The sequence below is a fragment of the Meles meles genome, chromosome 4 (assembly GCF_922984935.1).
Source record: "Meles meles chromosome 4, mMelMel3.1 paternal haplotype, whole genome shotgun sequence".
NCBI lineage: Eukaryota > Metazoa > Chordata > Mammalia > Carnivora > Mustelidae > Meles > Meles meles.
Genome location: NC_060069.1, coordinates 164376490 through 164402185, shown reverse-complemented (window position 1 = coordinate 164402185; position 25696 = coordinate 164376490). Strand labels below are relative to the sequence as shown.

The 25696-nt window shown below is 49.9% G+C and overlaps 1 protein-coding gene across 2 annotated transcripts in view; it reads left to right on the top strand.

Moving 5' to 3' along the window:
• LOC123940590 (minichromosome maintenance complex component 3 associated protein) overlaps positions 1 to 19674 on the top strand; it is a 48911-nt gene extending 29237 nt beyond the window's left edge. For both annotated transcript variants that reach the window (XM_046003510.1, XM_046003509.1), the window contains exons 17-28: positions 1026 to 1223; positions 1835 to 1903; positions 1984 to 2118; positions 3998 to 4151; positions 9670 to 9928; positions 10129 to 10226; positions 11326 to 11716; positions 12836 to 13087; positions 13461 to 13590; positions 15413 to 15616; positions 18125 to 18275; positions 19383 to 19674. In XM_046003510.1, the coding sequence (XP_045859466.1) occupies positions 1026 to 1223; positions 1835 to 1903; positions 1984 to 2118; positions 3998 to 4151; positions 9670 to 9928; positions 10129 to 10226; positions 11326 to 11716; positions 12836 to 13087; positions 13461 to 13590; positions 15413 to 15616; positions 18125 to 18275; positions 19383 to 19541 (2200 nt within the window). In that variant the 3' untranslated portion in view covers positions 19542 to 19674. The remainder of the gene's footprint in view (positions 1 to 1025; positions 1224 to 1834; positions 1904 to 1983; positions 2119 to 3997; positions 4152 to 9669; positions 9929 to 10128; positions 10227 to 11325; positions 11717 to 12835; positions 13088 to 13460; positions 13591 to 15412; positions 15617 to 18124; positions 18276 to 19382) is intronic.
• The last annotated feature ends 6022 nt before the right edge of the window (positions 19675 to 25696 follow it).

The following is a 25696-nucleotide window of genomic DNA, read 5'->3' as shown; positions in this document are numbered from 1 at the left end:
AAAAAAGCAATTCTTAGGGAAATGTGTACAACATACAGTGTATACTCCAAGTAGATTGTTTCGGATTTATATATAGTAGTATAGCCGTGAGGGAAAGGAAAGCAACGAACAGAAACTTAGCATAGTGGTCACCTTCGGGAGCAGGAGGGGGTGTGATTGAGTAGGGCCCAGTGCTGGTCACGGCCAGTGCTGTTCAATTGGATGAAAGTATGTGGCTGTCTTATTTATCATTAATCTTTAAACTGGGCATGTACTATGTCGTATGGTGATTCATTTCATAATTTCATTTAAAGTAAGTAAGAGTGTACCTTGAAGTTTCAACCATGTACAAGGGACTAGAGGGAGAAATGAGTCTCTGCTCCACAAGAGACCTCCAGTTTCCTCCTCAGAAGCAACTGCTCAGTACCCATCCAGAAGCCTTCTGCCCTTTTCTGTGGTAGGTGGGACAGACGACAGCACATTCTCTCCTCCGTGCCAGCCCTTCTTAACTCCGTTCGAGGTCCGGTGAGGCCCGTGACCACCACCGCATACTGGACTCTTCCAGGAGTCAGTGGCCCCTTGAATGACCTACCTGGTTCTCAGTTGATGGACTTACACGTGGCTTTTCTTTGTAGCTGTGACAGAGAGTGCTGCGGTGACTGTGCTTGTACAGACATTTCACACGGGTGTGCAGACACCTGGAGAGAAGTTCCCAGAAGTGGTGTTTGCTGGGTCAGAGTATGGGTGTGTCTCGAATTTGTACCCGTATTTGCCAGACTGGCTTCCAGACATGGTTCGGCTTCAGTGCTTAATTGAAGCTCGCTGGTTTTGTTGTTCACCACCACTCATCTGCCGTCACGCCTTCCCTGTGCCCAGTGTTCATTTTAATTCTGATTTATTTCTCAGTTTGCGGATTCTTGCTGAAAAGGACCTAACCATTGCCAGAAAATGTGCTCCGTCTGCTACGGCGCTGGACTGTGCTTTTGTGTTTGTCCCTGTAGTCAACTCTAAAGTGCCCAGTGGTGATACGGTGCTGTGTCTTCCAGGTGGAGGGAAGCCGTCGCGGCCCGGAAGAAACTGAGGCGCCAGATGCGAGCCTTCCCTGCAGCACCCTGCTGTGTGGACATGAACGACCGGCTCAGGGCATTGGTGCCCAGTGCAGAGTGTCCCATTGCTCAGGAGAACTTGGCCAAGGGCCTTCTGGACCTGGGCCATGCAGGGAAAGTGGGCATCTCCTGTACCAGGTTAGCGCTCAGCCTGCCGTGGCTGCCTAGTGCTCCCCCACCGCTCCTGGCTTTATAGAGAGCGGGGAGTAATGTGTGCATTTGGCGGGAAGACGGGCCTAATCAGAGAAAGTGAAGATAGGTGCAGGATTGTGTTGCTGAAGCTGTTTTCCTCTCCAGTTCTGGACATGTGACATGTCCTACATGCTTTGAATTCAAGTGCCTTTTCCACTTCAGCCACTCAGGGCCTGGTAGTTGAATCTTACTGAGAATCACCTGTTTCTCTTCTGCTCTTTGTGGATGTACCATGTCCATTCCTGATGACGGGAGTCCTTCTGTCCTCAAGAGCGTGTTCTAGAGGGCAGGATTTTTGTCTGTGCACTGCTCATCTCCCGTGGCTGGCGCTAGGGACGATAGATGACTGCTTGATATTTGTGGGATGAACAAGTCTTTTGACTAATTGGTTTCTTCATCAGCAGAAGTTTTCTTGGTCTCCTAAGCATTCCCCATCAGGAGACGCTACTAATAAGCAGTTACTGTCCACTGCGAACATCAGTAAGTCATTTGTCAAGCTCCTTGCACGGGCACTGAGCTGGCCTCGTGCAGACAGTGTCCTTCTCCTTTCTCTGCAGGTTAAGGCGGCTCCGGAATAAGACGGCGCACCAGATGAAGGTTCAGCACTTCTACAGGCAGCTGCTGAGGTCCGTCACAGCCCGCCGTGCTTGCTCCTCGCGCTTGGGGCTCGTGCGCTGGCTAACCCGCTCTGCTCTACCCCTTCCAGTGACGCAGCGTGGGTGCCCCTGGACCTGCCGTCCCTCGTGGCCGAGCACCTCCCTGGGAGGCGGGAGCGTGTGTTTTGGAAGCTGGTGCTGGTGCTGCCTGATGGAGAGGAGCAGTCCCCCGGGAATCCTGGCAGGTCAGGAAGGGTTTCCCTCTCTGGGCTTTGAGGTCGAGAAGGCGACTGCAGGAATCGGAGTGACTTCTCTGAGAGCATTAGGCATGAGGGACTTGTAGTCTGTTTTGTTTGTGATTTGAAGTTGACACTTAAGATTATTTAAATTTTTACGCTGTAAACTGGGCCCTGGAACATTTAAGAGTCGATCCTCGTTTAAAGCCGTGCTGAGCAGATTGATTAGGGCTTGCTTCACTGTCAATTCTGGGGGAAGACAGTTTAAAGTGTGTTGGTTATAGTTCCCTTTTTTTTTTAAGGAAAAAAACCCTGGTATTTTAAGAAAGAAATCCAGGAAATTGAGATGGCATTATGTCCTGTAACCAAACTGCCTTCAGAAGTCACTTCAAAGCAGAACATGTTACTTTTCTTTTTTAGCAACTTTATTGACATGTAATTCACATGTTATAGATTTTACCCATTTAAAGTTTCTGTTTCACTGGTTTTTAATATTCACAGTGGTACAACCATCACCACGAATTCCAGAACAAAGAAATCCCGTGTCCATTAGCAGTTACTCGTCATGCCTGCTTGTTGTCAGCTCCCGGAAACCACTAATAAGTTTCCTGTCTTCTGTGTGTTTTCCTGTTCTCGACATCCTGTATGAATGGAGTCCTCCTGTCTGTAGGTTTATGACTGGCACCTTTCACTCAGCCATCCTGTTTTCTGGATTTTATCTTATAGCAGATACCAGTCCTTCATTCTTTTTTTGTGGCTGAGTAACAGGCCGTTGTATGAGTATAACACGTTTATTCATCAGTTGATGGGCCTTTGGGTTGTTTCTGCTCCTTGGTTATTATGAATAATTCTGCTGTGAACATTCATGTGTATGTGTTTGTGTGGACACATGTTTGCAGTTCTGTTTGTTACATACCTAGGAGTAGAATTGCAAGGTTGCGAGGTAACTTTATGTTTAAAAGTCTTTGAAGAATTGCCAAACTTTCCACGGTGGCTGCACCATTTTCCATTCCTGTTAGTGGTGGGTAAGGGTACTAAGTTCCCTGAATACATTCCTTTTTTTAGCAGTTACTATTGAAACACATACGAGCTAAGGAAAAAGTCATAAAGATTGTAAGACAGCTCAGCAAAGAAGAGAGTTTTGTGGTATTTTAAAAGTATTTAAGTGATGATTCATTTTTTAGAACAAAACAGCTGTCTTCCGATTCACTAATAAGTTTATTCACTAAGAAATATACATTGCAATAATTCTTAAGAGCTCAGGCATGGAATTTAATTCTGTAAAACATGTATATAGTCGATCCTTGAATGACATGGGGGTTAGGGAGGTCAGTTCCCCTTACACAGATAAAAATCTGAATATAACTTTGATTCCTCCAAAACTACTAATAGCCTACTGTTGACCAGAAGCCTAACATAAACAGTCAACATGTATTTTGTATATCTGTTACGTACTATATTCTTATAATAAAGCTAGAAAAAAAGTTATTAAGAAAATCATAAGGAAAATACATTTTTAGTACTGTACTGTTACTTAAAAAATCTGCATATAACTGGACCCACCCAGTTCAGACCTGTGTTGTTCAAGGGTCAGCTGCATTTCAGCCTCTGGAGGACCTTTTCTGCCGCTCACAGTCTTCTCAGTGCTTCAGATCTGTAAGTCATGCGGCGGTGGAGCAGGCTCACGGGCGCCCCGTCCTGCTGCCCCGGAGAGTTCTAGCTGCCGTTTGCCATCACAGCTGTTTTGTCTAGCTCAGCTGCGCAGCAAGAGTTGGTGTCTATGAACCTGCATGTCTAGTGTTTCTCTTCGTTACTTTTCCTAAAAATCTCTATAGTTTACATTTAGAAGTAGAATCTTTCTGAAGGTGTTACTTTCTTTTATTCACAGAATTTTAGCAAACTGGTTACAAGTCAAGTTCATGGGAGGTGATGGCTCCGTGGGCGACGCGAACAGCAAGGCTGGGGGCATCCAGACGCTCGCTCTGTTTCACGCGCTCAGCAGCAAAGGGGACCGAACTGTTGCTGTCAATGTGTGTATAAAGGTGGGTGAGAATCCTGAGTATTTACTTCTGTGGTTTTCTTATTTCACTCATCCCCAGACATTACTGGAATCATAGAAATACCTTGAAGTGGTTTTGAAGGAGTGTAGGAGGCTCAGAAGCCCGTGTCATGTTCCTCCTCGTGTCCTGATGACATCCCATGAAACCTCTCGGTGTGACATACCAGCCTAGATTCTCAGGAGTGCAGTGAGCCTTAACCACTTCAGGTCACAGGCCTCTTTGAGAACTTGGTGACAACTCACGAACCATCCTGAACAAATGCATGGATTCACATAATCACAAGCCCTGGACTCCACGGGCCTCTGGTAATGAACCCGGGAAGGCCCGAGACGGAGCATTTCACAAACACGCACGCCTGTTGTGTCAGTGGTTTGTAGCTGACGTTTTGTTACAACAGCTTCCTGATAACATCAGTTTTTACAGAGGACGAGTGGTTTTTAACCCTGTGTGGTTTTCACTGAACGGGGTCACAGCCACTGTGGAAGTTCAGTGTTGGGCATTTCAGGTCAGTTGGTTTTGTTTTATATTCAAGTTGTCCCCGGTTTTTGATTGTAAGCTCTAATTTTTGTCCTTTATAGGTGTTTGTATAGTACAGATGGTAACTGGTTCCCTGAAAGATTCCTTTTATATTTTTAAAGATTTTTTTATTTATTTGACGGAGATCACAAGTGGGCAGAGAGGCAGGCAGAGAGAGAGGAAGGGAAGCAGGCTCCCTGCTGAGCAGAGAGCCCAATGCGGGGCTCGATCCCAGGACCCTGAGATCATGACCTGAGCCGAAGGCAGAGGCTTAACCCACTGAGCCACCCAGGCGCCCCAAGAGATTTCTTTTTTTTTTTTTTTTTAATTGAAGTGTGGTTAGTGTGCAGTGTTGACATTAATCTCAGGTGTACTGCATGATGATTTGTAAGTCTGTCTGTTACGGTGTGCTCAGCTCGGTGTATTCAGGTCCCCACACCGCGCTGTCACAGTAGCACTGACCATTCCCTGTCCTGTGCCTTCTCTCCCCGACTACTCATGCCATGCCTGGAAGCTCGTGACTCCCACTCTCCTCCGTGTTGCCCAGCCCCCACGCCCTCCCCTCTGGCAGCTGTCACCTGGTTCTTGTTCAGCGAGAACCTGCTTCCTCATTAGCTGCAAGCCTACATAAATAAGTTGTAGGTAGCCGTGGTAGGAGCGTATGTGTTCAGATAAACCCAGGTGGGTATTTTATTTGCTTGGAGTATAGCAGCGCAAGGGAGAAAGTGTGGGCTCCTGACTGGAGTAGATCTGGGATTACAAGGGCTGCTCTGGCCGCTCCTCAAGTGTAGTTGTGGTGCCGTCTCTAACGTGGTCATGACTCACTGCACCAAGGTCTCATGAGGGCCCGCTGGGCGGCGTGCTCAGATGAGGGCTCAGTGAGAATCTGCTCGCCTCCGTGTGTCCTGACTTGGCCTACTGCGCCCAGACCTCTCCTCTTCCTAAGAAAAGTCACCTTCGTGTCACTCCTTGCTCACCTGCAAGTGATACTATAGTCTATGTTCCCTCTTCAAATGGGAACTACTTTAAATTGTAGTTTGGTTATAGGGTTTTTATTTTATTTTAGTTCTTTATTTAAGTAAATGCCACACCCAAAGTGAGGCTTGAACTCACGACCCTGAGATCAAGAGTCACATGCTCCTCTGACTGAGCCAGCCAGGTGCCTGTCTTTTTCCATTTTAATACTACTTATTTTAATTTCTAAATGTGAAATACATGTACGAAACTTCAGAAATATAGGAAATACAGAGGAAGCATAAAGATGGTAAGAGCCATTTATGCTCTCCCTGTTTCGGGGTCATGGTCATGTCTTGGTTCATGTTCTTCCCTTTATTCCTGTGACCATAAAGTCACCTTTCACCGGCTGGACAGTTTGCTGTTCCTCTTACCTTTATTCTCAAGTCTTTGAATCAAAGCAGGACCTGCAGGTATTTAAAAAGTCAGATGACTCTCGTGACGTATCATGAGGCCTAACAGCCCTTGCCCTCTCCCAGCCCCCGTCCCCAGGGTGTGACTTCTCTTGTGTTTCCAGATCACACGCTTCCATTGCTCTTTCTTGGCTTACCTGCTTCAGGTGTTCTTCACTGACTTCCCATTAAAATATATCTTTTCCTATACAGCAAATTACTCCCAAACTTAGCAGCTTAAAATAGCGAAACATTTATTACCTCATAGTTTCTGTGGGTCAGAAGTGCAGGGGAGGGTTAGTGGGGGCCTCGAGCTCAAGGTTCCTCACAAGGTAGACATCAAGATGTAAGCCAGAGCCCTGGTCTCCTGAAAGCGTGACTGAGGGACGATCACTTCGAAGCTCCCTCTCGTTCGCCGGCTCGGTTCACTTGCTTGCGGCCTGTGGTTGGGGCCTCTCCACAAGGCGGCGTACAACGTGGCGGCCGGCTGCCGTCAGCTGGGCGAGTTGGCAGAGTCTCTCTGTAACCCAACTGGAGAAGCGACATCCCGTCGCTTTAGTCTGATTCTGTCTATTAAAAGCGAGGCAGGGCAGGGGATCGTGCAAGGGCATGGGCACTGGAAGGTGGGATCGTGCGGGTGTCCTCATGGCTGCACCCCATGCTGGGTGAGGAGCGAACCTTACCGCATGGTCCTCCCCAGCCTTCCCCAGGTTCCAGGGTGGCTACGGCATCACTTTATCTTATCTGAGCGAGCGGGGTCACATTTTGATGGCCGTGTGACTGCTGTTTGCCCCAGAACCAGCAAGTGTTCTGTGACTACATTTCTTACTTTTTTGGCAAGTAATAGTTGCCTTATTTTCTCACTTAATGTAGTTTTCTCTGTATCTTTCATTAATTTTTACCCAAATATGCCAGCATGTGGGCTGTGGACATCTCATGCTCTACCACTTCGCTTTGCCCTTCTTTGCGAAAGTGCCGTCCTCTGGCTCCCCTCTGGGCTGACCTTCATCCCAGGGTGTGGGTCTCCGTACCAGTAGCCTGGCCCTGCTCCTTCCCATGCTGACTCGGGCCTTGGGCACGTTCTTTGGGTATGAGTACTCTTAGGAGCCCCCCCCTTTTTTAAATATTTTATATTATTGTTTGTTTGTATAGCACCAACAGGGTCTCTGCTCTCCGAGCATTCCTGATTGTCATTTTGTTCATTTCCTCCCATTACAAAGCAAACAAAGTGTTTGCTTTGTTTCTTTGTTTTGGTTTTTAATCTATCTGGGACTGGCTTATACCTCTTGGAGAGAAAGCCTCTCTCCTTCACATTCATTCAGGTCTGCATTTCACAAGTATTTACGGAGTGACTTCTCTGTCTTGAAGCATTATTCCAGGTGCTGGGGATGTAGCACCAAGCAACACCAATCCCCGTTTTTAGGAGCTAATGTCCCAGTGGGAGAGGGACGCTGTTGGAGAGGAAGTGTCAAGCATGCCTCCTCCGTGTTGGTAATCCAAACTATGACTGTCATTCCCCCCTCTCCTACTCCTGCTTGCTTACGTGTTTTATTTTATTTTGTGTTGGTTCCGGTATTTTTATTTGTGTATTTATTTCATGATGACAGGTGCACTCCCTAACCCCCGTCGCCTGTTTCACCCGCCTCCCCTCTGGCGACCATCAGTGCGTTCTCTGTGGTCAACGGTCTGTCTCTTGGTTTGTCTCTCTCTCTTTTTTCTTCCCCCTTTGCTCATTTGTTTGGTTTTGTAAATTCCACAGGTGAGCGAGCTCCTATGAACCCTCTTTGACCTAAGAACAACCTGAGGCTCCGAGAGGTTGGACTAATTGCCCCTGCCCAGAGCTGCCGCGGGTGGCACCGCACACAGGCGCCCTTGGGTGCAGTGGGCTGGAGCTGCCGAGTCCGTAGCACCAGGCGGACTCCTACCAAGTGTTACTTGGTCCTGCTGTCGGCAGCAGCAGCTGTTTTTTCTTGGTTTCGTGTCCTGTTCGGTGGGGCTCATCTTCTAGCTTCTTCCAAAGGAAGGATCTTAGTGGGAATGGAATTTTCCTATTCCTTGACTCTCTGGACACGTGTTGACCCTCATATTTGCGTTTTGGGTTAGTGAGGTTTGTAGAAGTGTGGGTTGAAAGGTTTTTCCTTCCAGTTTTGCTTTGTGGTCACCCGGCGTCCGGAGCTGTTGAGATGTCTCAGGCGATTCCTGTTCTTTTCTCCGTGGCCTGCTTGTTTCCCTCCCGACGCCTGCGCTTTGTCCCCAGGGTTCTGAAAGTCCACTTGGGTGTGCCCGGTGCTGACGTCTGCGCTCACACTGCTGGGCTGGGTGGTCCTTGCGGGCTGGAGACGACTGTTCCACTTGTGGGACGTTCGTGCGTCTCGGTGCCACCGCTTTGCCTTCTGGTTGTTTCTGTTCTCTCTTGGACTCCTAGGAGACAGGTGCTGGATCTCCTCAATTAACCCTCCCAGCATCTTATCCTTCCTACCCTGTTTTCTGTCTTGTTTGTATGTACTGTGCTCTGGAGACTCGTTGCCTTTATAATCCAGAGTCCGGTTGAGTTTTTGTTCCATATCTATCAGTTCATTTCCTCATTCGTATCCTCATTTGACTTTTATCATGTCATCTTGTGACGATTTTTGGATGCACCATCAGAGGAAATTAGGATTTTCGAGCTCTGAGTTTTCTTATGTCCCATGCATTATCTGTTTTCTTTGGATTTCCTTTATTATTCTAGTCTCTCTTTTAGGTTGGAGGCTCTCCTCAGGCACCTTACCTGAGACTGCTGTACCTGAACGAAGCCCTAAAAGGCTGGTCATAAGTTCCGTGTTTGGGGTGGCGTGGAGGGTAACTGAATAGCAAGCCCATCTTTGTGGGGGCCCCAATGTCAGGGCCTGCACGTCTCTCTGTTGCACTGTTTGGTTTCTTTGGAAAGGATTCCAAAGAATCTTTGGATTGTCCCTAAGAGGGACAAGTGAGAGTGGCCAGTGCTAAGTCCCCTCCACTATGCCTGCATCCTGTCAGGGTCGGACGCCTGCGCAGGGGGCAGGATGCACTTAGAGGCCGCCTGCAGATGGCTGGACGGCTCTGTGTGTGACTTGTCCATTCGGTCCTGAACCTCGCCTCTGGCTCTTGGTGCCACTGGGTCTGAGTGCTTAGGGCTTTTGCAGGCGCCACTGGTCTGGTTCCTTCCATACCTACGTCTCTAGCCCTTCAGGTCTATCCTTAATCCGGTGGTGGTTCCCATCTGCACGACGCTTTTTAGAAACTGGTCAGAATCCCTTGTCTGCTGCTGGTTTACCTTTACCCCAGTCTGTTGTCATGGGCATACCTGGTTTGTGTTTCGGGCTTACCTGTTTTTATACCTGTTTAAGGGGTATCGTTCGGATTAAGGTAATGTCTTCCAGCCGTTACGGCTAGAGGCTGAATTATCTGTTGACCTGGCTACTTCTTGCACTAATTTACAGTCTCGGGGAGGGAGGGCAGCCCGGCAAGTGGTGAGCATTTGGCTGCATTGCTCAGGGGCTCCCCGTCTCTGCTGGTTTGTCCCCGGCATGTCCCCCCTGATGGTCTAGGTGTTGTTCCAGGTGGCTCACGGAGCTCTCAGCGACTGCGCCCTCGATGCTGTGGAGACGCAGAAGGAGCTCCTGGGAGCCAGTGGGCTCATGCTGCTGCTTCCGCCCAGAGTGGAGAGCGAGGACGTGGCGGAGGAGGACGTGTACTGGCTGTCCGCACTGCTGCAGCTCAAGCAGCTTCTCCAGGCCAAGCCCTTCCAGCCTGCGCTGCCACTCGTGGTCCTCGTACCTAGCCCGGCTGGGGACGCCATGGAGAAGGACGTGGAAGCTGGTTTGTGAAGGCACTTTTGTTGGTGGACCTGCACGGTTAATGAATGGGTCGAGCCCCTGGTCTGATGCGGCGCCTGCCGTGTGGCGCCGGAGGGCGCGGGGCAGCGGGGGGCAGGGCAGGGTGGGGTCGGTGCGGGGAGATGTGTGTTTGTCTGCGCACCGACCGCGGAGGACGGTGACCTCCACGTGTTTCCGTCAAAGGCCTGATGCTGCGGGATTTGGTTTCAGCTGAGCTGGTTTCAGAGTACACCGTTACCGCGGTCCCTGATTCCATTAATGACTTACAAGGCACAACGAAGGTAAGTCGTCATCATTTCATCATTGTTTCTTTAAATTTTTGTTAACACATAAGGGGTACAAGTCTGCGAATCGCCAGGTTTACACACTTCACAGCCCTCACCGTAGCACACGCCCTCCCCAATGTCGTCTTCATCACGTTCAAAGGCCCATTAGGACATTTCAATTGTCCCCTTTTGTTCTGTCTTAAATGTAGTGTATATTACTGCTTGGATTTTTTAAAAAATGATTTTTTATGTAAATTCAGTACCATACAATGTATCACGTTGCTGGTTTCTGAGTAAATTGTCTGTGAGTCATCAGTCTTACATAATCCCTGGTGCTTATTCCATCCCGCGCCCTCCTCTATGTCCATCACCCGATCACCCCCTGCCCACCCCCCCCCCCCCCCCCCCCGCAGCCCTCGGTCTGTTTCCGGGCGTAAGAGTGGCTCACAGTTTGCCTCCTCTCTGATTTCGGCTTGTTTTGTTTTTTCCTCTCTTCTCCTTTGATCCTGTTTCGTTTCTCAAATTCCACATATCACCGCTTGGATTTTTTTACTTTATTGTTTTGACAGGCCTGGTTCAAAAAATATAAGCAGAAATCAAAATAAAAGATAAAATATGCCCCCAGTCTTGCCCTCTGCAGCCAATTAATTGTTCATGTAACTTTGCTCAGAGGCTCTGTTGTAACAGCTTCAGTTAGGGAAGGAAGTGCTGGGCATTACAGCGCGAGCGGCTGAGGGAAGGAGGATGTACAGGCGGGGAGCACAGGGCGTGCGGAGATGCTAGTCCTCCCAAGCGTGGGGAGACACGGCTTCCCTTCCTGGCCCGGCGAACACGACGCTCGGGGCTGGTTTCCCTGGGGCCGCACACCTCCGGGGTGATCCTGCAGGCTGTACTCCGGGGGGAAGGATGGGACCCGGAGCCCCTGTCTGGGAGGCTTAGGAGGCCAGACTCATCTGCAGGGGAAGTTTCTGCCTGCTTCCTAGTGTGGTTGCTGGGCTGGCGCTTGCTGGGGCATCGCTGTGGCCGCCGGGGGCGGGGCAGCTTCAGGAAGCTCTTTCTGAAAAACGGGACGAGTTGCTGAGCCGAGCCTCCTCTGACTGTCTTTGTGTCTCAGGTGTCGCAGGCCGTGCAGTGGCTGGTCTCCCACTGCCCCTGTTCCCTTGACCTTTGCTGCCAGACCCTCATTCAGTACGTGGAAGACGGCATTGGGCGCGAGTTTAGTGGCCGGTTTTTCCGTGACAGAAGAGAGAGGCGGCAGGGCGGCCTGGCCTCGCAGGAGCCCGGAGCCATCATCGAGCTGTTCAACAGTGTGCTGCACTTCCTGGCCTCCCTCGTGTCCTCTGAACAGCTGTGCAACCTGTCCTGGCCTGTCGCTGAGTTCGCTGAGGCGGGGGGCAGCCGGCTGCTCCCGCACCTTCACTGGAACGCCCCGGAGCACCTGGCCTGGCTGAGGCAGGCTGTGCTCAGCTTCCAGCTGCCACAGATGGACCTTCCGCCCCCAGAGGGTGCGTGCTCACGCTGGGTGGTGTCCTGGCTGGGGAGGAATGTGGGACAGCCAAGCCCTCCGATTCCCTTCTTCCGGTACTGAGTCTGGCAGGTGCTGGGCACTAGCGTGAGCTTCGTCTGTCCTCCTTCCCCGTTCCACACTGTACCTGCTCGGACCTGCCCTCGCTTCAGGAGTCAGGGTTGGGGCTCTCTGTACTGGGGGGGGCTCTAGGCTCTTTACCACCAGTAGAGCGGTCTGGGGGTGTCCGCACAGCCCAAGGAAGAAGGTGGTGAGTGGTGTCGGGAGGGATACTTAACCCAAGGCCTGTGGTTTTGCAATTGACAGCAGGTCCTGTCCTGCCGTTGGCACAGGGCGTGGGGGCAGAGAGCCTGGGGTCCGGGGGGCCCTGCCTGCGACGCCGGCTCTGCCGGGGCCCTGCCGCTCAGTACCGCCTTAACACCAGGCTTTCTTCCTTGTTGGCGAAGCCTCTGTTCTGTGACTCTGGTTGTGCCCGGGTGAGGCTGTTTGGGTGAAGACTTGATAGGTCTCCTGGGCTGGGCAGGGAGGTTGTCTCTTCCACTACGGACGCTGGTAGGAGGGAGGAGGCTCTTTGCTACTTATGTGGTACAACAAGTGGCCTTGCAGGACTATTGTCCTCGTGGGCCTTGTGGGACAGAGGCCTCCGGTGTCCTTCTGAACTTCGGGGTGTGGCCTTCAGTAGGTCCGACAGATGCATGTTACGGAGGAAACCCAAGGGAAGGAGATCCGTGTAAGTCCGCTGTGCTGTGAGCTAGGACAGGGTTCCCCAGGAGAAACCCTGACTTCCTGTACCGAGCCCCTGGTTGCTGGTTAAAATGCAGATTTCTGGTGCAACCACAGGCCCCGATAGTCAGAGCCTCTAGGGCGGACTCGTTGTTGTGTATTTTGTCCGGAGTGACTGCGTCTCTTACCGGGACACAGGGAGGGAGATGCTCTTCCCTCCCTCAGCCTCTGTGGTTCTGTGGTTCTCAAATTCGAAAGCAAACGTCTTAAATACACAGTTGTCTTTTTCTAAGAACATGTCGAGGGAGCGCATTTCGTGTAGTGGCTGCCTGTGCTTTGGCCAAACCCTGCAGCTGAGGAAGTGCTTTCTCTCCAGCGCCCTGGCTCCCCGTGTGCTCCATGGTCGTCCAGTATGCCTCCCAGATCCCCAGCTCTCGCCAGACGCAGCCTGTCCTCCAGTCCCAGGTGCAAAACCTGCTCTGCAGAACCTACCGCAGGTGGAAGAGCAAAAGCCCGGACCAGGGGACGGGGCCCTCGGTCGCTGACATCCCATGGGACGATGTCATTGCTTTGTGCATCAACCACACGCTGAGCGACTGGACGCCCCCCAGGCTTCCCGTCGCATCAGGTATTTAGCACTCGGTGCTGTGGGCTCATGTCAGTGACTTCTAGGTGACTGTAAACACTGGGAGGAGCTAGGAATGTTCCAGGAGAACTTGGACCTACCTCCCTGAAATGGGACCCTAGGCTGGATCCAAGTTTGAGTTTGGTGACTTTGAGTACTTACGCTGGCCATGCCATAGTCTGGACGTGAGCCTGTCCGAGCCTTAAATGACCCATGGATGCTGGGGTGTGTTCAGTTAAGCTTGGGAGTCACATAATTGTGTAACTTTAATTAATCAGTAGGGCTTGTCCTTAAATCGGTGTATTTAAGCAAATTTCAAGCAGTCACTTGTTCCTCTTTTGATATTTTCTCATTTGTTTTTACATTGTTTTTTCAGAGGCTCTGAGTGAAGATGGTCAGATATGTGTATATTTTTTTAAAAACCACTTGAAAAAATATGATGTTCCTTTGTCATGGGAACAAGCCAGAATGCAGACACAGAAGGAGCTACATCTGAGCCGGGAGCGGTAAGATCTGTGCCGGGAGCGGTAAGATCTGTGCCCATTGTATATTTGTCCCGACAGGCAGCAGAACAAACTGGATTATTCTCCTCCAGAGTACATAGAACGAATGTTCTAGCCCATTGTGTGTATATTCTGACAAGTACTTGAGGAACAGATAATCGTTATGCAAACATGTCATTTATCAGACAAACCTGACTCTGAAATCCTAACATAGCCAGGAGCATGGAGACCAAAGAACACTGACATCTCATCCGACTTAATAAACCTGGTTTAAAAGCACTGAATAAAACATTTAGCACGTACAATCTCGTACATTAAAAAGATTCACAGAGGCTTCATCCCAGGATAAACGACATCAACAGAAATCAACTCATTTAATTTGCTGTCAAAGCAGAAAAACAGTGATCATTTCAGTGTTTAAATGCTTTTCTTTCTTTTTTTTTTTTAAAATATTTTATTTATTTATTTGACAGAGAGATCATAAGTAGGCAGAGAGGCAGGCAGAGAGAGAGGAGGAAGCAGGCTCCCCACTGAGCAGGGAGCCCGATGCGGGGCTCGATCCCAGGACCCCGGGATCATGACCGGAGCCTAAGGCAGAGGCTTAACCCACTGAGCCCCCCAGGTGCCCCTAAATGCTTTTCTTAAAATTTATACCCTCCCACCCCAATTTATACTCATTCCAAAAAAAAACTTATCAAACTTGGGTAAAAAAATTCCTTAGCTTGATAAGGCTTTTTACCGTAAAACTACCAAGAAAAAAAAAATGCTTCTTGCTTAGACATTGCTTAGACATCGGACTGATGTCCGAACCAGCCTGAGCTGCCCCTGATGTTACTTGTTCACTGTTGTCCTGGAAATGTCCGGTTCAGGGACAGAGATTAGATGACAGTAATATTGAAAGGTAGGAGGAACTGTCATTTCCACACAGTAAAACTGTCAGTTCAGGAAAATCAGTAGTTACACCTTGAAAGTTACCAGAGTTCAGCAAGGTGATCAGACAGATAGGCCTACAGCAGATAAAGATTGTCATTCACGGCAGCAACAAACCCTTAACACAGGGACATAAACTGACCCAGGAAAGGCACCAAACCCCTGTGAAAGGAGGTCTCAGGGCCCTGAAGGTGCAAAGAAAACCTGAATAAATGAGGGACCGGCTAGCTTTGATGGAAAATGCAGTGCTGTGAAGATGTCAGTTCTTAACTGTAACGTCAGGGCATTTCTAGTCAAAAAGGATTTATACCCCTGGTCTTGACAAGTTAATTCTGAAATTCATCAGGATGAAAAAATGTGTAGCAGTTCAGAAAATTTTGAATTAGAATAACAAGGAGGGTCTGCCGTGTCTGATACCAGAACGTACAGTCAAGTTACAGCAGACAAAGATCGGGGAGTCCAGAAACAACCACATGTGACGAAGTACCATGCCAAACCAGTGAGAAGAGGACAGACATTGGCATCTGTTTAGAAAAAAATAGTAGATCCGCTTTCTCCCACTGTTTGTGAAGATTACTTACACAGGCATTCAGGAGCTAAATGTAAAAACAAGGACTTCGCCAATATTAGGGGAAAATAGAGACCTTGTTGCTGACCCTGGGATGGGAAACCAAACTCGGAGGAGAGAAGCTCCGAGCACCCAACTGCCCAGGAGAGAAGGGAAGCCCAGTCTGTAAGGCAGAGGCTGCCCTCCCACTGTGCCCAAGCCTGACCCCAAGGGAAGCCAGAAATAGGCAAGGTCTGGGACTCTTTGTCTACACCCACACTCCTGATGCTGGAGAAACCCTTTCTCCCTCCTTCCTGACCATACCCGTCTCAAAACATGTACTTACAGTTTGGGGATAAAGTCTTCTCATCCTGCGGACAAGTTTCCGGCTCCGTTACCGCACACGCACCGCAAAGGGAAGAGGAATGTGGAATGTAGCCCAGAGGTGGTGGTTCCCAGTACCCAAGATCTGATGTGCGGAGCCTCTACCCAGGAGCTCCTGGCCCAGTGTCTGTCCCGGAGTCTGCTGCTGGAGAAAGAGGAGAGCAAGAGGTAAGTGCATTCCCTTCTGTTTATTGTATCCTTGAGGCTGCTTCCTGCTGCATTAGTAAGGGTCCCAGTGACGTGACTTGGTTGAAAAGGGCCAGGCAGACATGTGAAGGACAAGCTCCTTGAAGGCAGAGGCAGGGCCTTAGTATGTCTTCCGCTGTTTCTTACTGGAAATGCGTTTCATTTACTGTTCATTGCTGAGGCAGTCCTAAGTTTTCTGGTGGGAAGAAGGTGTGGCTTCCGGAGTGTCTTCCACGGATCATGAGTGCTGAGTGTGTGGCCGGCACCAGCTCTCTGCGCTTGGCCAGCCTGAGGCTGCTGGGGCGTTGTCCCACGCGGCAGACCCTCCTCTGTGTCTCCCACCGCCGTGGTTATGGTCTCACTGAGTGACCCAGGAAGAAGGCAGTTTGCAAGGCGGTCCATACTCCACCCCCCACCCCCAGCAGCCTCCCTGGGTCTAGCCCCTCCCCTTGCCTGGGATCCCATCTCCCACCCACTCAGGACACTCTGGTGAGCATCCCTCTCTGTTGTATCCCCTTCGCCCCCTAGCACCGAGACCGGGGAACCATCCCTGAGTTTCTGCTCCCTTGACCATAAACCCAAAACAGTGTGGTCCTCACTTCTGTTCTCTTTTCTCAGTCTCTCCTGACCCCCGCTCTGCCTGCACGTCTGCTCTGGTCAGGGTCACTGCAGCCTGCACACAGCTGAACTGAACATGAACCTGTCCCCGGCAGTGTTCCATACCTTTGTTCTCTCCCTCCTTGCTCCCAGGAGGCCCCGAGTCTCTTTCCTGCCCAGCTGGCAACTGCCCCTAGGACTCTCCTGGTTCTTCCTGACCCCCCACACTCCCTCCTGTCTCCTGTGTCATCTGCATTCCCACTCCCCAGTGAAAGCATCCAGTTTCATGGATTTTTAAATAACATCAGTATTCTGACAACTCTGAATTTATATCTCAACCCCTGAGTTAGTGACTTTAGGATGCCTGATAGCCATCTCAGTGCTAACATCCCAAATCTAATACCCAGTTTTCTCCCACTCAGCTCCTCCTTTGATGGTCTTCTCAGTTGGTGGGGCTCTGTCCTTGCAATTGCCCCGGCCAGATGTCTTGGAATTATCTCTCCACGTTCAGTTCATCCATAAATCCTATTTTCTCTATGAAAAATAGATTCAAAATCAGACCATTTTTTGTAGGGGCTGTGGTCTAGTCTTGGCAGACCCAGTGTGAGCCTTTCAACTGTTACCTCTGATCATAACCTTCCAGTGGCTTCCTCTCCAGGCAAAGGCAGAATCTTTATGAGCTGGGCAGGCCTTGCATGAGCTGCATCCCATTTCCTTTCTGACCTCTCCGCTCCTTCAACATTCCAGGCAGGGCACGGCCAGGCTTTTGTGTTTGCTGGTCCTTGGCCACCTTCCTGATACCCCATGGCTCACCTTGTACTCATGTCTATTCTGTGCTCAAAGGTCTATTTCTCAGTGAGGCCCTCCTTGCCCGTCCCCCGAACCTTCTGGTCATATCCCTGCTTTGTCTTTCTCACTTTCAGACCACATTTCCCTTACCTTGTATTCCTCTCTCTCCTCACTAAAGTATAAGCTGCTTACAGCCAGGCCTTGTGTGTACCAGGGCCCTAGAACGGGGTCTGCTGTTTGGTGGCGGCATGAGAAGTACGTGTTGGAAGCGTGAATGCGTGTGCCGTGATTTCCAAAGTACATTTTCCTAGGTCTGTATCATTTCAGCAGTTGGTTCAGATTGTTTTTCTTAAAAGGTGTGTGGAGTGAAAAACTCTGAATGTGTTAGGTGGCAGTGGGATATTATTTTGAGTTAATTTTAACTGTAAGCATCAGTCCATACATTTGGATAATCTATCAAGAGATAAGAATTACTGGGGTGCCTGGCTGGTGCAGTTGGCTAGGCGTCTGATTCTTGGTTTTGGCTTGGGTTATGATCTCAGGATTGCGGGACTGAGCCCCATGTTGGGCTCTGCACTCACTGCAGAGTTGGTTTGGGATTCTCTCTCCCTCTGCCCCTTCTCCTTGTGGGCTGTCCCTCTAAAATAAATAAATCCTGAAGAAAGGAAAGAGAGGTAAGAGTCATTTATAAACACCAAAATAAGCCAGAGAAAATGAACCAAATGAGAGAATTATGAGTAATGTTAAGTAACAGCCAAAAGCGGTTTTTTTTGTTTGTTTGTTTGTTTTTACATAAATGCCACCTTTTCCATTAAATCTAATTTGGGCTTATGAATTAAAGAGAAGACTAAAAATTTTAAGAGTATGGTTCTGCTTCTCAGTTGATGTCATAACTTTGTTCTGTCCTTAGTAAGTGAAGCTTTAAAAAATTAGAAGTAGGAGCACTTGGCTGGCTCATGTGGTGAAACGTGACTCTTGATCTTGGGATTGTAAGTTAGAGTCCCGTGTTAGTTGTAGAGATTACTTAAAATCTTAAAAAAAAAATTTATAAGAGAAAAGTGACTGACAGTGAAATGGTTTCTTCCTCATTCTCCAATGCTTCAGGTTTGAAGATCAGCTTCAGCAGTGGTTGTCTGCGGACTCAGGAGTGTTTGCGGGTTCGATGTCCCTTCCCCTCTACCTTCCTCAGACTCTGGTGTCTCTGCCTCACACTGTTGAACCCGTGATGAAGACAGTGACCTCTGCTGGCCCTCAGGTGGGAGGAGAGGACATTTGGCATTTGACTTAGAATTCAAGACTGAGGGAAAAGTAACGTCTCCGTTCATCGTACAGTGTTGTGATGACCAATAAATTGTCAGGTTAAATAAGACATTTTCTTAAACTTATCTGTCAGTGTTCTAGAGGCCCAACTAATTCTGTGTTTCTACTTGTGAAATGAAGGGAGAGTGGAATGAAAACATGCTTAAAAACTGAACAAAACCCGTAACTGTTGGCCGGCAAGCGGTGAGGGCATTGAGAATAGCCAAGGTGATGATGGCGGCTTCTGTTTGTGCACACAGTGGCCAAGCCTTGGCACCACCCCGGACTTGCTTTCTGGGATTCACTTTCCCTGAGGAAAATCAATGAACGAAGAACGTAAAAATCACAGATGTCAGGGCTCACCCAGGAGTGTCCAGCTGCTCTGTGGCCGAGCTGCTTTTCAAAGTCAGACTTGGCTGGCCCAGAGCTCAACGTCCTTCCGCCTCACCATCCTCCTCCAGTGGTAAAAGCAGCAAAATAAAGTTTTCATCATAGATACATAATGCTGGACAGGTAGAAAGTATGCTCCTGGACTGGCTTTTGGAAGCCCTTTAATAGGGGAGAAAAGCAAATTAAGATGACGTGCTGTTTACCTCGGTCATTTGGCAGATTCCTTAAAAATATTTGTACACTTCGACTTGACAGTTTTGCCCTAAAGAAACTACTATATATAACAAAAATTAACGTTTTTTTTTTGTTTGTTTGTTTTTTGTTCACTGTAGTGTTAATCATAAAAATGGAAACTAAATGTCCAAAGATGAGAGTCTGGCTAAGTATTGCAGGTCACGTGACGGAGGAGCTCGTAGTGCTCCAGAGTGGTATTTTGTAGAAATGACCGACACTGAAAGTCACTGGAGATACGATGTGCAGGTGGCAGACAGGATAGACACGTGCTGGAAGAGGCTGGAAGGGTGTAGGACAGATGCTGAGAGGCGCGTTGGTTGAGCCCAGTAGACTCCAGATGAAGTTTCTAACATGAGCCAGATCTGCTGCCCTTAAAGAGAATATATTTGGGTTTATGGCTATCCCCAAACTACTTTTAGGTTCTTTTTTATTTAAATAGAACGACAGGACAGGGGAGCAGCTGCACTTGTCAGAGGCAGCAGGCCCATCTGTGAGCGACAGGCTGAAGCACCTGGAAAGGCTGATGCAGAGTTCAAGGGAAGAAGAAGTTGCCTCCGAGCTCCATCTCTCTGCACTGCTGGACATGGTGGACATTTGAGCTCCTGGACCTGAGAGAGGGAACGTCTCCAGAAGATTTTTGCTTTTACTCAAAATAATGTTATTCTCAGATGCTCGATGCACTGTTGGAAATGAGATTATTAATCATGCAAATAAACCATTTGAATGTCCAATGAGGCCTTTCCTAGTTTTCAGAACAACAGGCTCTTTTCTCCAGGGCAGTCTTTGATATTAGTTTCATCTCCTCAGACTGTCACCCGCCAACATATGCCCTGAGGGAGCGCGCAGCTTGCATTTCTGTGTGTGTCGTTCATTGTCACAGCCAAGTTGCAGTCCCTCATGTGCCAGACATCAGTCATACAGGAAGAAGCAAGCACAGGAACTGGGCCCGCCAGGCCCACTTCGCGTACATCTGAGAGCGCCGACTGGACATGTACCTAGGAATCAGAGTTGGTGCACGGGGCGTGCCCCTGCCCTGGAGGCAGGGGGAGACAAGAAGATTGGGTGGAGGAGAGAGCAGGGTTCCTGGAGAGGAGGGCAGGGCGTGGCTGGGGAGAATGTGATGTAGCTGAGAGGATATGATGAAAACCCAGAGGTGCCAGCTGGGTAGTGCTGCCCACTGAGGGCAGAGGCCAGACCACGGAGACCCTTGCTGCCTTATCCTGTGTGCTGTGGGAATGTGTTGTTAGAGGAAAGTGATTGGGTCACAGAGTTTTAAAAATTATTTAAAAGATTTTATTTATTTGAAATAGCAATCGAGAGAGGAGGGGAAGGGGCGTAGAGGGAGAGGGAGAAGCAGGTTCCCCGCTGATCAGGAAGCCTGATGCAGGGCTCGATTCCAGGACCCTGGGATCATGACCTGAGCTGAAGGCAGACGCTTAGCTGACCGAGCCACCCAGGTACCCCCACATAGTCTTTTAAAAATGGCATATGGAGGGGTGCCTGGGTGGCTCAGTGGTTAAAGCCTCTGCCTTCGGCTGAGGTCATGATCTCAGGGTCCTGGGATCGAGTCCCGCATCGGGCTCTCTGCTCAGCGGGGAGCCTGCCTCCCCCACTCCCTCTCTGCCTACTTGTGATCTCTGTCTGTCAAATAAATAAATAAAATCTTTAAAAAAAAAAAATGGCATATGGGGATGGTCAGCAAGACAAGCCAGGAATCTTGAAAGGGGTGCTGCAGCCATCTAGGTGAGGAAGGAAGGGTATAACCCTGAGTTCGCTAGCAGTCGGTGTGAAGGAAAGGGAGGTTTTGTTTTTCTCTATTACTGTTTACCCGGAACTTTCTGCCCTAAGTGTAAATAAAGCTCCTTCTAACACTTATAATGTACACCACGTGATGGACTAGTTCTGGCTTCTTATGGAGATAACCCACTGGGAAACACCCATTTTTCTGCCACCGCGTAGGTGTTTCCTGGATTCTCAGTCCTGTGTTTTCCTCTTCCTTTTCTTGCTTTCTCATTTTGATGGAGCCCATTCTCTAGCAGCCTTCTGAACTTGAACATCTTGTCTTTATTTCTACCCTTAAATTTGATTCATCATTTGAACGGAAATAGAATTTTAGGTTAGTAATCATTTCCCTATGGTTTTATTTTTTGTTGCTGGAAGCTTTACAGATCATCTCTGTCCCTGGTGTTCTTTTTCTCAACAACATGCTTGATGCATTGGTCTCCCTCCCTGGTACCCACGCATATTGTCGTCCGAGCACCTAGTAGTGCTTTCTTCCTCAGTCGTTACTGCTATGTGACACACTACCCCAAACATACAAGTAGCTTACATTTGGGAAGGATTAGCCGGGGCAGCTTTCTTTTGGGATTTTTTCATACAGTTGCAGTCAGGCATCGGCAGGGGGGCTGCAGTGACCCGAGGGCTTGACTAGTCTGGATGTCCAGGACAAGTTCCCTCACATGGTGGCTGGGGGTGGGGGTCAGCTGGGCTTTAAACCCGAGTGGCCAGTATGTGACCTCACTATGCGGCTTGACTTACTCACAGCCAGGTGGCATCAGGGTAGTGAAACTTTTTACACGGAATCTCGGGGCTCCGTGTAATTCCCTAGTGAACAAAATGCAAGCCCAGCTTTGGAACTCATGTGGGGTAACTGTCACAGCACTGTGGTACAAGCATCTGATTACAGATGCAAGGGGTGGGACACAGATACCATTTCTCAATGGGGATGAGTGTTAAGATCTATTGTACAACAGGGGCGCCTGGGTGGCTCAGCGGGTTAAGCCTCTGCCTTCGGCTCAGGTCATGATCTCAGGGTCCTGGGATCGAGCGCCGCATCGGGCTCTCTGCTCAGTGGGGAGCCTGCTTCCTCCTCTCTCTCTCTGCCTGCCTCTCTGCCTACTGTGACCTCTCTCTGTCAAATACATAAATAAAATATTTTAAAAAAAAAAAATCTATTGTACAACAGCCTGTGAGATGGGAGGTGTTGCAGGAATCTTTTGTTTTGTTGAGAGAGAGAGAGAATCCCAAGCAGGCTCCCCTCCCAATGCAGAGCCTATTGCAGGGCTCAATCTCACAACCCTGAGATCATGATCTAGGCTAAGATAAGAATCGGAAGCTCAACTGACTGAGCCACCCGGGCACCCAGCAGGAATCTTTAAAAAACAATCTGCCATGCTTTTTCAGTCTGGAAAATTATCCACCTATGCTGGAGTTTTGAAATTATTTAATATATTCTTCCCCTCCACTATTTCCCTTTGGAACTCCTCTAATATTCAGATGTTTGACCACCTGGATTGATCTTTTAATTTCCTCTTTCCCTCCCTTTCTTCCTCTCTGATTTTCTTTATTTGAGAGAGTAAGTGAAAGAGAGACCACAAGCTGGGGTGGAGGGGTGAGGCAGAGGGAGAGGCAGACTCCCCGCTGAGGGGGAAGCCCAGTGGTGGGGCTCCATCTTAGGACCTTGTATCATGACCTGAGCCAAAGGCAGATGCTTAACTGACAGGCACCCAAGTGCTCTGATCCTCTAATTTTCTTTTTCTTTTTTTTAGAGATGCAAAATATTTTTTTTAAATATTTATTTATTTATTTTAGAGAGAGAGAGAAAGAGCATGAGCAGAAGGGGCAAAGGGAGAGGGAGAATCTGAAGCAGATTCTACACCCCGTATGGAGCAATGCAGGGCTCAGTCTCACAACCCCGAGATCATTACCTCAGCTGATTCCAAGAGTTGGACACTTAATCAACCATACCCCTGAGGTGCCCCAAGGTGTAGAATATTTCTATCACCCAATAAATATTTCCTCTGGGTTTTTTTTTTTTTTTTTGCAGTCATTTTCCAGCTGATCCTCTAATTTTCTTTTCTACTTTATTTTTTATCCTATCCTAAAATTTCCCTCTTTTATATTCCTGTTTAGTGACTTTTAAAATCTGTTGCTGTATATTTTATTCCTGAGAGTCTTTTATCTTAATGTTTCTTATTGAATCCTATTCATTCGTTATTCAATATATACTTTTGGAATGTTTACTATGTGCTAGGCATTATTCCAGGTGCTGGGGAGATAGGCAGTAGGCAAGATAAACGGGCAAATTGTTTGGTATGCTAACTGGTGGTAAGTAATGAGGAAAATGAGGGAAAGTGTGTCCGATGGTTCTTGTTTCAGGGGTGTAAACTCCTACCCCTGAGGATATGTTTTTGTCAAAGTCCTTTTACACATCTCGCACCATCTCCATGTCTCAAAATTTCCTTTTTTGATGTGTTTTGTTGTCTTTCGTCATAGCGGCGTTCCTCAAATGTCTGGCTCATGCTGAGGATGGGGGTTCTGAGGAGCTGGAAGCTCTGTCAAGCCTGTCAGCAGACAGGCTTCTTCCTTGTCCACTGGCCTCAGATGCCGATGCTGGCAGGGCTTCTGGGGGCCATCTGCTCCAGCAAACTCTTCTTGCGGCTGAAGCTGCACGGCTGAACGGCAGAAGCGGGACTGGGCTCCTCCACGAGTGTAAGACTTTCCCTCATCCCCCTTTTCAGTGTCTGGTTCCTGACTTCACAGCTGTTCTGACTCCACTGTTCGATGTGATCACACACTGCTAAGAGCAGTCTTAGGAAATGCGGAGGGAAAAGTTCAGTGGCAGAGTTTTCTTTTCTTCTTTTTTTTTTTTTTTTTGAGGGTAAGGGATGTAACCCCCTAATGTTTATTCAAAGGTCTCCCAATTTCTGCACCTTCCTTGGGTTCATGGGCAAGAATGGTCTTTTCCTGACGGCTTCACACCCACATACAGGTTTCGGCTTTTCCTCCGGCTAGGTCAGTCATTCCTCCTTTCATCACAGCCTTTAGAATTTTGTTGATCTCTTAGTTTCCTGGTGTCTCCTCTCCCCTTACTGCACTGTGAGTTTTTATCGTCTATTGCTTAATGGAAGTGGAGTTTGGAAATGGAAGTTAGTGCTTGTGCTCAGTCCGACATGTTTGAGTGGAAACTTCCTCCTAAACACCCAACACTCTGCCACCACGCTTGTGTCCTCACATTTTCTGAGAGTGCTCCCGTCAGTCAGCAATCCGTTGTCCAACCACATGGAATCGTCACTTCCGAGTCCTCATTTTACAGTTGCTCCAGAACCTCTACAAAGACCACTGTGTCTTCCCGTGGCTTCCCTGACTCCCCGTTCCTCTGGTTTTTGTCCCGGTTCTCTGGCCAATCCTGAACTGGAAGCTATTGGTGACCCAGGGCTCATCCTGAAAATCTTTTCTTTGCAACACTCTCTAGTTGGTCTTGTCCAATGTTATGTTTTCAGACACCACCTAAAAACAGGAATCTCCTGAATTCCTCTCTAGTCCTGTCCTCTGTCTTGAACACCAGCCCACTCCAATGGACCTACTTGCATGCTTAATGAGCATGTGTTAATGTCTCCCCGATCTACGCTGGAATTCCCCCAACACCTTCTCTACTTTTCTAAATGACACGCCTTATGCCCGGTCGTTCATGCCGCTGCAGCAGCTGGAATCGGGAGGTGCAAGTAGAGAGGAGCACCGTCCGCAGACGCTGATCTGTGAATTCTCAGATGGATTTTTACGTTTTTCCTTTCCACAAAGCAAGAAAAAAGTTATTGGGGCTCCTGGGTGGCTCCGTGGGTTAAGCCTCTGCCTTCGGCTCAGGTCATGATCCCAGGGTCCTGGGATCGAGCCCCGCATCGGGCTCTCTGCTCGGCGGGGAGCCTGCTTCCTCCTCTCTCTCTGCCTACTTGTGGTCTGTCCGTCACATAAATACATAAAATCTTTAAAAAAGCTGCTTTGCTCACAAAAAGGCCAAGACAGTGAAATACCCGTTGAAACCTCCTCCTCCCTCGGCTTCGCCAGCCTCCGGGTCTGCGCTGTCCACGGTGGCTGGAGCCTAATCCCCACGGCTCTCTGTGCCGGAGACGCGTCCAGCGTGTTCTCTGCCCGCAGGAGGTGCGGGCTGGTGAGCGCGGGGAGGGCCGGGGGCAGCGCCGGCTCTCGGAGGGCACCTCGCCCGCGGCTGCCGGGCCTCTTCTCTTCCGCGGCGTGCCGGGCCCGCGGGGGGGGGGGGGGGGGCTGCGCAGGCGCAGAGCCGCGGTGGGGCGGGGCCGCGGGCCGAGGCGCGTCTTCCCAGCGAGCCCCTCGCCCCGGGGGCTGGCGTTCCGCGCGCTGCGGCCGCCGTGTCGTCGGCACCGGCTCCTGACGGGGACGCGACGAGGCCCGCGTCTCGACCGCCGCCGACCCGGCACCGTTCAGGGTCCCGAAGAGCGCGCGAGCGTCGCAGCCCGTGTCGGGGCTCGTGCGGCCGCGGCCTCGGGCACACACGCCCCGCGGCCCGCTCCGGCCCCGCCGCTCTGTCTCCGCCTTCGCGGCTTCCCTTCAGGGTCACGACCCTTCACCTTGACCGATGCTGGGCCCTCACCCCGGCACCCCTGCGAGGGGCCGAGACTGTCCCTGCGCGGCCCCCACGCCCGGGGTCGCGGGCTCGGCCTCCCGACGAGCCTCTCCCGCCGGCTTCCTCTCGGGTCTCCGGCACGGAGCAGCCCCCTCCCCGCCGCCCTCGGCTTGCCCCCACGCGCTCGCCTCCAGCCGCCCGGCCGCTCCCTGCCGGAGCCCGTCGGCCTCAGCGCCCCGGGCACGCCCGGACCGTCCTCACGCGCCGCCTCCGCGCGCCTCTTCCAGTCGCCGCCGGGGCGCACGCGGGGTGCTCGCTCGACCGCAAGCCCCGCCCCGGCCCCGCCCCGACACCGCCTCTGGCTACGGCCCCGC